The sequence below is a fragment of the Megascapheus bottae genome, chromosome 1, assembly GCF_031878675.1.
Source record: "Megascapheus bottae isolate mThoBot1 chromosome 1, mThoBot2.hap1, whole genome shotgun sequence".
Classification (NCBI taxonomy): Eukaryota; Metazoa; Chordata; class Mammalia; order Rodentia; family Geomyidae; genus Megascapheus; species Megascapheus bottae.
In genome coordinates this window covers 59,218,924-59,233,511 of record NC_143509.1, presented here as the reverse complement: position 1 = coordinate 59,233,511, position 14,588 = coordinate 59,218,924, and the positions used below count along the sequence as shown (strand labels likewise).

Below are 14,588 nucleotides of genomic sequence, written 5' to 3'. Positions count from 1 at the left end.
AAGCTTAAACATTTATCCAATCTGGATAAGAAAAGGTCAATTTTCTTCACTTCAAGAAAGAACAATATAAAGAATTAATCAAAATGTTTATTTCATTGCAACTGCTTTAGTACTAAGCTTTGATCCTAGGTCCATATGAAGCCAAAGAATTTCATTCTATTTAAGCCAGACATAAACACAGAAGCTTCTGAGGTAGTCCTGTGCTCCTGTAACCTTCAGAAGCTTCTGAGGTAGTCCTGTGCTCCTGTAACCTTCATGTGGACAAACAATGTAAACTGCACTGGTGCTGAGGATCAGCAGAAATAGTATTTTAAATGAGAAGATGGTAATTTCAAGTTTTGCTTTGGTTCTGAATCCCTACTTTGGTGATCCAAAATTATTTTTAGATGACTATTAGAAAGCACAGCCATTTGCTATTGGGAATAAGCATTATTCTGTTATTGATAAGGTTTTGTTAACTACAAGTGCATGTGGATCTGCCTCTTAAAATACCGATTAATTCAGATGTATGTTCTCTAATACACTGGCTTGTATCAAGTAAGCCAACTAATTCAGTAACATATTCTTACTGAATCAAGCCCAAACCATGCTGGACATATTACTATGGTAGTATACTAGTGTGAATGATTATAGAGATTCTGACTTTGAAGACTTGAAATTGGAGAATTTCCATTCTCAGATAGATTAGGGCTAGAACTTTGTGGACTGAAAGTTTATTTCTCTGTACCTTGAAATGTTTTTGTGAGGAAAGCTCTGCTCATGTTTGTGAGGAAAAGATAGGTTCCATCTACCCAGAGTCACAGATTCTTTCATGGTCAGTATATAAAGTTTGTCAATCCTGACTAATGTGTTTTTCTCCCCCTTAAACAAGTCTGGACCTGTCCTTTCTTTACAATAACAATAAAAATAATAAAAAGCAGCTCTCTTTCACTAAAGGCTTACTGAATTAGCAGGCAAAGGGCTAAGTACTTTTAACATTTCAACCTTGTTCTTCCAATTCTACACAGAAAGAGCTATTTAGTCTTTCTATTTTATGGATAGGGAGATTAAAGCTAAAGAAAGCAGTTGGCATGAATATTTTAAGGTCTTATTAAAGAATATATATATATATCACATTTCCAGATGGTGACAAATGTAAATATATACAGAAGTTGTTAATACCATGTACTCAATCTCTTCATCCAGACCATGGACTGGAACACTGAGGAACACTTAAAAGAATAAGCATCTATCCCCCAAAGCCGTTACTGTATTTTTGCTGGAATACTAATGAGAACTTCACTTTTATATTTCTTTTGGTGCCACATATCACATCTAGAGGGGAAAAAAACATCTAAAGCATCAGGGCCCCATACACTCTGTCTTCTAAGTCACCAATATACTTTTCATCCAATGAATAACAGATAGCATTTCCTTAATTAAGCCACTAGGATGCTTAGAATAACATGTAATCGTCCCTGGTTCCCAAGGAGGCTCTTTTCTAAGCATACAATGTGCTCCAGAACCTGAGTTGCAATCATAGTTAACTATTTCAGTTCTAGAGTCAGAGGCATGACTCAACTGTACAAAGCTTCTAACAATTATTTTTCTTTTCTTTTCTTTCCTTCTTTTTTTTTTTTTTTTTTTTTTTGCTGGTCTTGGGGCTTGAAGTCAGGGCCTGGACATTTTGCTCAAGGCTACTGCTCTACCACTTGAGCGGCACTACTTCTGGCTTTTTTTTGTATATGTGATACCGAGGAATTGAACCTAGAGCTTTGTGCATGCTAGGGCAGCACTTACCAATAGGCTATGCTCCTGGTCCCATGAGCAATCATTTTTATAAGTAAGCTATATTCTAAGAAAACCCTGGAAAGGAGCTGAGTAAGTAAATGTGTGTTTACAGTTATGGTCTACTTTTTGTGAACAATCAATACAACAAAAAGTGGCACATGTAAATGAACAGGTCATAATGATTTTTGTTCTAAATAAACAGGTCATAATGTTTGGCTCTGTAACTGCATTTTTACATAAAAAATATAAGGCACATTTTTGTATATATTTGATTTTTGCATTACTTTGGGACAGTACTGCTATTCAAATTAAACAAGAAACTAACAGAACTGGAGATTCATGTGATTTTTTTTCCAGAAAGAATATGTGCTAATGTAACTGGAATTAGGGAAAAAAAAACACACATTTCTTCAGATTTGTCCTGAGAGGTAGGACATACACTATAGTGAAAATTTTTTTTGTTTTGTTTTGTATTTTAAATATTTTTATTTTTTTGCCACTCATGGGGCTTGAACTCAGGGCCTAAGCACTGTCCTTGGACTTTTCTCAAGGCTAGAGCTCTACCATTTGAGCCACAGCACCACTTCAAGCTTTTTTTCTATATATATGGTACTGAGGAATCAAACCCGGGTCTTCGTGCATGCTAGGCAAGCACTCACCACTAGGCCAAACTCCTGGCCCCTAGAGTGAAATGTTTTTTAGACATTATAGAAGATAAACTGAATAGGGGCTGGATACTGCAATTCATGCCTAGCTGCAAGAGCATGGATAGATAAGCAGATTGAGGTCTAGGACTGGCAGTGGGCAAAACCACATGAAACCTTGTGCAAATAAGTATTTTTGTATCAAGCACACATACATCATTATATAAATCACACACACTGTATTTATGAATGCTTTTGTGTGTTCTGGAAATAAATTTAATCCATTGTACTCATTTGGTTAGGCTGTGCTTTTGGTACTTAAATATATAATGGAATTTTACTCATCTATTAGAAAGAATGAGAGTATATCATCTGTTGAGAAATAGATGGATCTGGAAAAAAAATCATATTGAGTGAAGTAAGCCAGGCCTGGAAAGAACAAAGAGTGAATGTTTTCTCTCATATGTGAACTTAGACCCAAAACAATCACGTAAATACACAAAGGGGCACATACATATAAATGTGATCAAGTGGAGTAGAGTATATGCCAGAGTGAAACATTATAGTGCAAATCCTCTGACAGATGAAAAGACAGTCAAAATGAGTATGGGAGTAAGGGGGATGGAAGGGGTGTGTATGAATGGAAAATGGAAATGAATAATAGACAAATAGATATAATAATCAATGTATATATGTGAAAAAGGAAACAGTGTGACTGGTGGGGGAAGGGATAGAAGAGAGGATAATGACAGAAGTGGTGGATCTCATCATGGTACATTATACACATAAATGGAGAAACATGTTCAATTATAACCCCTTGTACAATTGTTTGTATAAAAAAAACCCAAAAAACAAAAACAACAATGAAAAAAACAGGATGGGGTGCTCGGCTTAGTGGTAGGTATGCACAAAGACCAAGGTTCAATTGCTTGGTACCATATACAAAGAAAAGTTGGAAGTGTGCTGTGGTTCAAGCCCCAGGACTCGGTGGGGGGGGGGGGGTGGTTCATACTCTTTGTATGAAGTGGAGACAATCAAAGCTCAATATTTTATAAATAGAAAGGCCTTCTGTTGCCTTACCTGAGGCTGCTGTGGCATTGGTAGGGGTTGAAGCAGCTGCTTGAATCCGGGCATGAGGAGGAATAAGGACGGTAGCCAGAGGTGGATTACTTGACAGTTCTAAAGAATGAGAGACAAGGAGATTATAGACTACTCACCTCTACTTTATATGTGAAAACTTAAAAAAATATAGGATGCTAAATTAAAATACAAGTTCATCAGGAAAAAGACACAATGAACCTCCATGAGATAGTAATCAATTTAACAGTGAAATCTGAAAAAACATGATACACAGCAAAAGCACAAGTTGCTAATATTAAAATATGTCATGAGAATTAAGTATATTTTGGGGAAAGGTAGTAGCTCACTCAGTTTCAGAGAAAGCTTACTAGTATGATATATTTCCATTATTACAGGCATGAGCCACCAAAGGCTGGCAAAAAAAAAAAGGACTACTTTTATGATGTTTGGAATAGGTTTCTTTACCTATTTGTAGGAAGGTTAGCTCTGCCAACTGTATACAATCTAGCTATGTCTAAAGATCACATTCTTGAAATAATTTTAAGATAACATTGAATTTAGTCCTTGTGAGTGGGTATGTATATGACTCTGGTATTAGATTTAGAAAATGTAACTGGTTTTTGACTGCTTGTACAGCATTGAACTTATAAGCATTCGTTTTCACTCCTGCAAATGTCAGTTGGAAGGAATAATTTGAAGGCATCATCATACTAGTTACAGGAAGGTATTATCCTCTCAGCTACAAATCTGACAATTTATAGACATGTTATAGACTAAGAATAGTTAGAAAATAGTATTTTTAATGAAGATAAAATTCACATAGTATATAAATCAACCATTTAAAGTGTACAATTCAGTTGCATTTTATATATTTGCAGTGTTATATAACCGTCACTTCTATGTAATTCTAAAACATTTTCATTACCTTAAAACAACCCTCAAATCTACACACTCAGTTATTCCCAACCAACTTCATCTTCTAAAGTCCCTAGGGAAAGGAAGTAAATGCCTCAATGCTTTAGTTTTTAAAATATTTTTGGATGTAAAGTCCCTTAAAAACACTGACTTACTTAGCTTGCTACTTCATATAAATATTGTTAATTTGATTTTAAATGATAATACAGTCTGACAAAGAAACTGATGTCATGGTTTATGAAAAATGGATAAGAAAATGAAATGGAGAAAAGACTATTGTCTTTTTTTATTGAATGAGAAAAATTAGACCAGCTCTGCAAGCTCTTAAAAGACAATTGGAAAATCACTGCCTTCATTATCAGGTTTTAAAAGATACCATTTTTGGCTAGATGCTGGTGGGTCAGACCTCTATAATCCTAGCTATTCAGGAAGCTAAGATTTGGGTATCACAACTCAAGGCCAGCTGAGGCAGGAAAGTCCATGAGACTCTTCATTTCCAATTAACCACTAAAAAAGCCAGAGAGAGATCATTTTTGTTTCCCACGATGAGATTAAGTGACAGCTTTGATTATTATTGAGCAATACAAAAATTCTATCCTATTTTATTTTAAAGTCAGAAAAAATGGAATCTGAAATCTTTTATCCAGGAAAAAGCAACAGAATTTCTGGTAAATGTCATGGCTGATAGCCTTATGGTTCTAGGAATATAAAAAAACTAATACAGAATGTGGATACCCTTCAATAATTTCAAATTAGTTTAGACTTACAATTTCAATTAAAATTAAAATCTCCTAAAATAGAAATCCATTCATCTACTCACCCACCCACATACCCATCCATCTAATACTGAGCATGAAACAATATTGAGTCTCAGGACATACAGAGAAAATATAACTATCCTTGTCTAATTAACATAAATAGACACTGAAACCAGCGGACAAGAAAGGCATTCAATGTACTTAGGATAGTTTCAATTAAAAGTACTCTATATTGAACTAATATATCTTGTCTAATTATTGGTGGCTGAGGCCTGACCAACAAGCAAGTCACCTTCAAGACTTTCTTTTGCCCATCAGTATAGCCTCTATTCTCTTACCTAAAGAATGTACAAACTCCCCCTCCCATCTTTATTTCCCTTAACATTTCAAAGGAAAAGATAGATTTAGATGGCACCTCAAAGTCTCTTATCCTTGTAATCGTACATCAAAAAGGAAATATGATTGGTTGTACTTTTTCCAGGCTTTAATTTCTGAGTCTTGCCCTTTAGATGCTTGGTAAAAATAGTATAATTTCCCCATTGCCTTATCTTGCTATCCAGCCTGGTTCTGGGGCTGTTTTTACCTATCCTGCAGGGAAGTGTTATTTTCTGATGAGCCTAGGTTTGGATGGGCCTGGAGGGCTCTCGCCCTCAGTGTGTGTCAGAGCTTGGGCCTAACCAGGCAGTTGCAGCCTCAGTGATCTGACTTTGATCTCTCTGGAAGTTAAGACAGTGTAGGATTTTCAGGTGAGGCATAAAAATGGCTTGATAAAATACATTTCTAGTTTGTGACATCTGAAAACAATTTTTTGTGGGGGGGGGAAGGGCATGAACTCAGGGCCTAGGTGCTGTCCCTGAATTCTTTTGCTCTAGGTTGGTGCTTTACTATTTTGAGCCACAGTGCCATTTCTCATTTTTTTGGTGTTTAATTGGAGATAAAAGTTTCACAGACTTTGCTGTCCTGCATGGCTTTGAGCCATGATCCTCAGATCTCAGTTTCCTGTGTAGCTAGGATTACAGGTGTGAGACACACGCGCGCGCACACACACACACACACACACACAGAAGTACTCTATATTCCCAATCTAAAAGAAAACCCCAAAAATGGAAAGATATTAATATTAAACATTTTGACAAAGCCGCTGTTCTGAAAAAAAAACAAAAAACAAAAAACGAGTATCAGCAACCTGTAGTTAATTTCCTATGGTCCACAATGCCCATTTTCTCCAATTCATTTACTCTCTTCCCAACTCATCTATCCTGTGTAACTGCATACTGACTGGTGGCTATGCAGTTTGGGTAAAGGCATGTATATGCCCAGGCACATGTAGGCACAGAGCATTTTTCTTAGGTAATAGTAGTAGACTGTCATTCGTTTTTTAAATTGGCCTTAGGTGACTGTTTTCACTATTTGGGGTCTTCTATTATTCCATATGAATTTTTGGATTGCTTCTTCTATAGCACTGAAGAATATTATTGAGATTTTGAAGGGTATTATATTTGCAGAAGGCTTAGGATAGTATTACAATTTTCAAGATGTTAATCCTCACAATCCAGGACCCATGGGAGATTTTCCCAGTTCTGTAAATCTACTTTCATTTCCTTTGTCAGGTTTTTTTAAGTTTTCCTCATAGAGGTCCTATCTTGGTTTCCCTCATTTGCAATAACTAGAAAGTGACTATAAATCTAGAAGTTAATCTAATGAATAAAAGGCAAATAATTGCACTTGGAGATGATTAAGTAAACAGCACTCTAAGCATTTGCACAGTGACAACAAAGGAGAGTATTCTTAAGGGAGCATCACAGTGGCTCCACAGCTATGTGCATCTGACTATAGAAAATGATGCTAATCTAAATGAACTTGAAGAAATGGAAACAAAGTTGTTGTTTTTTTAACTTGAAGTGTCTAGAGTTATTTCTGTTTTTCTTTCTTTTATCCCTTAGTTTTCCCCTTTTGTCACTGGTTTTTATATCTGTGCCCTTTGTTTTGTATGTAGGTTTAACTGATATGGGGTGGGGAAGAAGAATTACAGAAACAGTGAGAGAAAGGGTGAACCAAATCAGTAGTGATACTCACTAGATGCTGGAAATGAACTTTATAACTGGGGGGGGGGGAAGAGATTCAGGAGGGGAAAAATTGTAATAATTATCTCACTTATGTAACTGTAGCCACTCTGTATATTACCTTTACAATGTAAATTAAAAAAATAAAAAGGTGATATACCAAGTGGTTACAGTTACTTAAGTCAGGTAGAGAACATTTCTTTTGGGACAATGCCTCAGTTTTTCCCTCCCACACCCACCCATTTCTGTGCCTCTTTTAAAAAATATTTTTATTGTAATTAACAGAAGGGATACATTATATTTGCCAGATAGAAGGTGCATTACTTCACAAACATTGCTACCCTTTCTCATGTTTTTGTCGCCATTTCGCTCCCCCAACTCTGTGCCTCGTATTTACCCTCCCAAAGACAGATAAACAAACAAGCATGACCCCCCCCCCAAAAAAAAACCAACCCAGCAAAACAGAGAAAAACTGTATCTGCATTTCCAGGAGTTCATTTTGATAAACATTACTTTATATGATTAGTTGCACATAGCCATTGTGCCTTTGTATTTTGGGTACAGCTTCCATATATGACAGAACATGTGCCATCTGGCTCTCTGATTTGTTCTAGGTCCATTCACTTCCCTACAAATGACATAGTATTACTCTTTTTAATGGCTATGTAAAATTCCATTCCATTTTTTGAATATATTCATTTACTGCAGGGCATCTGGGCTGTTTCCATAGCTTAGCTATTGTGAATGAACATGGATATGCAAGTAACTTTATGGAATCATGGCTTGTGATGGGGTAGATGCCTGGGAATGGTCTAGCTGGGTTGTTGGGAAGATCTAGGTTTAGTTTTTTGAGGAACCTCCAAAGTGCTGTCCAGAGTGTACTAGTTTACATTGCCACCAGTATTGCAACAGGGTTCCTTTCCCCCACATCCCTGCCAATGTTTGCTGTTGTTTGAATTCACAATTATTGTGAATTGCATTTTCTTTATGGCCAGGGATAATGAATATTCCCTTGTGTTTCTTTGCCATTCTTGGCTCTTCTGAGAAGTCTCTCAGTGGCTCCTTTGCCCACCTAGTGATTGGTTTACTAGCTGTGGGTAGGATTGATTTTTTTTTTTTTTTTTTTGCCAGTCCTGGGCTTGAGCTCAGGGCCTGAGCACTGTCCTTGGGCTTTTCTCAAGGCCAGAGCTCTACCACTTGGGCCCAAGCACCACTTCTGGCTTTTTCCTATGTATGTAGTACCAAGGAATCAAACCTGGGTCTTCGTGCATGCTAGGCAAGCACTCTACCAATAGGCCAACCTCCCGGCCTCTTTATTTTTTTTTAATTGTAATATATAGAGGGGTTACAGTTACATTCACCAGACAGTAAGTGCATTACTTCTCATACATTGATACCCCTTATCATGTTTTTGTCCTCATTTCACTTCCCCCCATCATCTTGTTTTCCCCCCTTCCCTTTCCTATTTCAAATAAATAAACACATATACAATATACCAGGTAACAAAGTCAGATACAGTAAAAATATGAGATTAACCGAAGGGCAACAAAGGAGAAGAGAAATAACATAGTATGTTAAGAACAACAAGCACACAAGATAAAGCTCATGTTTCCAAATCCTAGAGATCATTTCATTTAGTCTCATCCTATATGACCTTATGTATTTAGGTTGATTTCTTGAGCTTTTTGTATGTTGTGGATATTAAGACTTTTGTCAAATGTACTGCTGGTAAAGATCTTCTCTCAGTCTATTTGGCTATATCTTTCTCCTATCTGCTGTGCACCCAGGACTCTCTTCATAAAATTTCTGCTTATGTTTATGAGTTCCAGTGTTTCGCCTACTGCCTCTTACACTAATTCAAAGTTTCTTTCAGTAGACAGTTATTCTTGAATTGGACAAGGAAAGTAGGGCAGCAATAATGAGAAAGAAGGGGAAAGAGGGATGCTCCAGAATCCTGAAGCCCTTGCCACACACCAAGACCCAAGGGTTTTTGTTAATTCTTTTAAGTTAAACATCCTTAAATATTAAGAATTATGAAATGTACAATCATTACTGGTTCTACAACTTCTGTATTTCACTGTCTTTTTCCTCAATTATAAGCATTCTTTAAGAATGCACAGCATCCAGCTGTTTGGTCTTTACAACTTCAGAAAACATCAATTCATATGCCATATTTATTGCCTGCACTCTTCCAAATAAGATTGTCTTGCTGCACTTCTCTTATTATAGTCTTGTTCTTTCCACAAGTCTATATCATTTATAAGATGACTATAAGTGTTTCTAATGGGGCTATCACAACTACTTCAAAATGGCTCTCTTTGTTTTTTTGGGTTTTTTTGTTTTTTACTCCTATTGATTACTATGACTTCCAATTACCCTAAAACACTAAACAATGAGGAAATGGAGGATGTGAGTATGGACACAATCTGTAGCAAAAGAATGTAAAACTGGGAGCATTTTAGAAAACACAAACAGCAAAGAAATTACGCTTATCAGGATCAGAAAAGCATAGGTATGCTTGAGGCAGAGCAGATATAGAAATTGAAAAGCTAGGTAGTATTTATTTACTAATTATGAGTGCTAAGAGTAGAGAGATAAAAACTTAGAGCTGGGTACGGTGGCTCACACCTGTAATCCTAGCTATTCAAGGAGCTGAGATCTGAGGATTGCAGTTCAAAGCCAACCTGGGCACTAAAGTCTATGAGACTCTTATCTCCAATTAACCAATAAAAAAAACCCATAGGTAGTGCTGTGGCTCAAGGGGCAAGACAGTAAGTAGTCTTGAGCTGAAGAGCTCAGGGACAACGCCCAGGCCCAGAGCTCAAGCCCCATGACCCACCAGAAAGGAAAAAAAAAAAAAAAAAAAAAAAAAACTGAAAGAAAGGAAGAGTCAGAGATGGATGGTTAACTTACTGGAGACTTAGTTATAAAAAACAAACAAACAAATAAACAAACAAACAAGATGGCAACAGGTTCCAAAAGACTAGGAAAGTTAAGTCATGGTAAGGATATTTTTTTCAACTAGTTGCATTTGCAACGACAATTATTTGCTTTCAAAAAAGAAAAAAAAAAAAAGACCAGACACTGGTGGCTCATGCCTGTAATCCTAGAAACTTAAAGGTTAAGATCCAAGGATGGTCATTTGAAGCAAGCCAGAGCAGGAAAGTCCATGAGACTCTTCTCTCCAATTAACACCAAAAAGCCAGATGTGGAGTGGTGGCTTCAGTGGCATTGAGCAAAAAAGCTAACGAACTGCAACTAATCACCAAGTTTACGCTCCAAGACTGGCTCCAAAATAGGGGAGAGAGAAGAGGAATAACTCATAATAATATTACATGTTGTGATGATTTAGAAATCATTACATAATCCATAAACAAACTTTTTATTTTTTGCCAGTCATGGAGCTTCAACTCAAGTGTCTGAGCACTGTCCTTGGGTATTTTTTGCTCAAAGCTGCACTCTGCCACCCGAGCCACAGTGCCACTTCCAGCTTCTTCTGTGTATAAGGTATCAAGGAATCGAACCAAGGGCTTTGTGAGCACTGTACCACTAGGTAATGTTCCCTGCCCCATAAACAAACATTTAATGCACATTTTAAACAAAGCAAGATGGTATTTAAACAAAGCATAGGTATAGATCATCTTACAAAGACAAATATAAACCAAAAAGTTAATAAAATTGAAATAAAATTTGTTTCACTATTGTTTATACCACAAAAATTCTCATGAAAAGGCAGATTAAATATACTCAATTCTGTCTAGTAAAGCATCTTTTAAAATGTAATAACCTAAATCTAGTTGGCAAACCTGGTTTCCTTTAATCTAAACTTAGGTTTTCTCAAATAAGATTCCCAAGTCCATTAGTAGAAAGGAGTCATCACTCCCCACCCCGCCGGCCCCAGGTTTTTGTTGTTGCTGTTGTTTTCTTTTGGTGTGGATGGGGATGGGGATGGCAGTGGGCAGTGACATTTGTTTGTTCATATTATTGTGCAAAAGCTGAGGATAAATTTAAGACTCACATACAGTATATGAGTCCTAAGAAAGAAATCTGATAGAAGTAGTTTTGAAGCTTATCTTGCATATCACCAGAAGGACACTGATAAACAGGGAGACATCCCTTTCATATGTCGTTTGAGACCTAAGGGATCTAGTAGGATTTCTAACAGGTATATGAAAACTGCCAGTGATTAATCTATATGGCTAAGATCACTTTCTCTATATGTAAAGAGGCTTACATGACTTAACAGTGGAGAGACTTGTCTCATTTTTGTACTTGTATTAGTCATTGATTTAAAGCTAAAATAGTTTTCCTTGATCTCCTACATCCAAGAATTCTGATGTTACTGGCCAATATTTTTTAAATGATTAATTAACCACATCCTTACCTTCTTTACTAGCACATCCACAATGCCCAGGAAATCTATGTCCAATTTTTTGACACTGCCTGCACATTCCATACTGTCAGAAGTTTTTTTTAGAAAATTATGAGTTTAAATATTTTAAAAATATCATCAGTGTCTCTACAACAGAAAGACTAGAGTTGGTAATTTGGTTATTCTTTGTCTGAATTTCTGGCAATTTGTTTAAACAAAGTTCATGTGTTAGCATTTTTTAAATCTAGCAAAATGTTAAAAGTTCTGAAAAATTATAATAATCCTCATATAAAATTGATCATTTAGGGGCCAGGAGTTTGGCCTAGTGGTAGAGTGCTTGCCTAGTATACACGAAAACCAGAGTTTGATTCCTCGGTACCACATACTTAGAAAAAAAGCAGGAAAGTGGTGCTGAGGCTCAAGTGGTAGAGCTCTAGCCTTGGGAAAGTCCAAGGACAGTGCTTAAGCCCCGGAGGTCAAGCCCAGAACTGGCAAAAAAAAAAAAAAAAAAAAAAAAAAAAGATTATTTAGAGTCTAATACCCTGAATAAGTCAGTTGTTTTGGTCATTACTAATGTGGTTTCCTAAATTAAATCTTACTTTCCCCATCTTAGCACATTTTGAATTTTCTTGCGCTCTCTTGCAGAATCTTTCCTTTAGCTTCTATTTTCAATGCCAGAAGAGTACAGCCTGACTACCTAGAAATTTTCTTCTTCTTGATTATTTATAAAGTATTAGAAAAAACATTCTAACATAAATTCCTTTGATGTTTCTACATATAAAAAAATCTGTTGTGAAAGTATGTTAATCCATCGAGACAGAAGCACATTGATGCCTGGGGCCAAAAGATGAATTACTAAGAAGTTACTATTTAATGGAGACAAGGTTTTCTTTAGGAACAATGGAAGTTGTGATAGTTGAATAACACTGTAAATGTATTAACTAGCACCAAGATGTATGCTTTTCAAAAAATTTATCTTAATAGATAAACTTTGCTTCAGATTTTTTTAAAGCTTAGAAATTTATGGATTTATTTTATTTTCTTTGACAATGGAAGATTCAAACTAGTGACTGAAGAATCTCATGTAAACAATGGAACTTAATTCTGAAGGGTTTGTTTATACTACTGAGAGTCAAATGCAGAGTACCCCACCCCTTTTGTCCATTTTTGTTTTTGAGCCAGTATCTCCTACTAACTACTCAAGATGACCTCAAACTTAAGATTCTCCTGTCTCTGCCTCTGCCTCACAAACAGCTGAATTACAAACACACATCACCAAACCTGTTTTTTTTTTAATTGTTTTTAAACCTGACTAAAATAAAAAGATTGCTATCTCTTGTAATGCTGAGGATCAAACCTAGCTAGGGCCTTGTATACACCTACACAAATGCTCTATCAATGAGCTACCATCTCAGTCTAGAGGGAGGTCAACTTTGATATACATGCCCATATACAAAGATGAGTGTGCAGCAACTATTTCCCAATATAAGAGAAATATCTTCAAATGAACCTGTCATAGATCTTACTTAATATCTGAATTTTTGTCAAGTCAAACACCTGATGAGAAGGGGTGTTTTTACTTAGTCTATCCTGAACTACAAAGTTCTCTTTGGTAAGGACAGGCCTTAATCAATGATGGTTTATGAACTTTTAAAGTCATTACCAACAACAAAAAAAGTCCACTTATAGATAACATATACCTAAAATTTATACATGGATACTTATAGACTTTTCTTTTTTTGTCAGTTGTGGGGCTTGAACTCTGGGCCTGGACACTGTCCCTGAGCTCTTCAGCTCAAGGCTAATGCTGTATCACATTAAGTCACCTGGCCATTTCCAGTTTTTTGGTGCTTAATTGGAGAAAAGAATCTCATGGACTTTTGTGCCAGCTTACTTATAGACTTTTCCTTACATAGGTTTAAAGAATGCTTTACATAGAAAAATTTAGGTGACATCATCTAAAAAATTACACAGTTCAAACATAGTTCTATTTCTTATAAAGACACATAGAAGATACACTTAAAGAATCTGAGGAGCTGGGGAAGTGAGGCTGTGGCTCAAGTGGTAGAGCACTAACATTGAGCTGAAGAAGAGCTCAGGGACAGAGCCCAGGCCCAGCGTTCAAGCCCCATGACTGACTGACCTGGAGGGGGGAGGGGCGGGGAGGAGGAGAAAAAAAGAATATGAGGGGCTGGGACTCTTATCTCCAATTAACCACTAGAAAACAGGAAGTGGCACTATGGCTCCAGGGATATAGGGTGGTAGCCTTGAGCTAAAGAGCTCTCTCTCCTCTCTCCTTCTCTCCTTCTCTCCTCTCTCTCTCTCTCTCTCTCTCTCTCTCTCTCTCTCTCTCTCTCTCTCTCTCTCTCTCTCTCTCTCACACACACACACACACACACACACACACACACACACACACACACACACGCACACACTCACAAACTTTATGGCATGGAGCTGGCTCACACTTGTAATACTAGCTACATTGAAGGCTGAGATCTAAGGATAGCGGTTCAAAGCCAGACTGGGCAAGAAAGTCAGGTTAGACTCTTATGTCCAATTAACGACTAGAAAACTGGAAGTGGTACTGTGGCTCAAGGAACTGAGCTTTAGCCTTGAGTTGAAGAGCTCAGGGACAGTGCTCAGACTCAGAGTTCAAGCCCCAGGACTGACAAATAAACAAATAAATAAAAACTAAACCAAAACAAAATGAAAATGAAAAACAAACAAACAAACAAACAAACGAACAAAAAAACCCTGTATGGCATGGAATCATAGAATCTTTGCTAAGTCTACAGTCTATTTAATGCTTTGTCAAATGAGAATAATCCTATCTCCCTTATCTAATAGCTTTCTTTTGAAAATCTGGTTATAGACATTCATATTTCGAAGGCAAACAATTCCACTGTTTTAACTGAAAATTTCATCACTGATTCATGAATAATTTTATTCAGTCTCTTTACCAGAGACTTATACCCTCTGAACT

At 36.6% G+C, this 14,588-nt stretch overlaps 1 protein-coding gene across 3 annotated transcripts in view; it reads right to left on the bottom strand.

Moving 5' to 3' along the window:
• Gsk3b (glycogen synthase kinase 3 beta) overlaps positions 1-14,588 on the bottom strand; it is a 131,540-nt gene that overhangs the window by 8,144 nt on the left and 108,808 nt on the right. For all 3 annotated transcript variants that reach the window (XM_090345700.1, XM_090345683.1, XM_090345689.1), the window contains one exon: positions 3,495-3,593. In XM_090345700.1, coding sequence (XP_090201826.1) covers positions 3,495-3,593 — 99 coding nt within the window. The remainder of the gene's footprint in view (positions 1-3,494; positions 3,594-14,588) is intronic.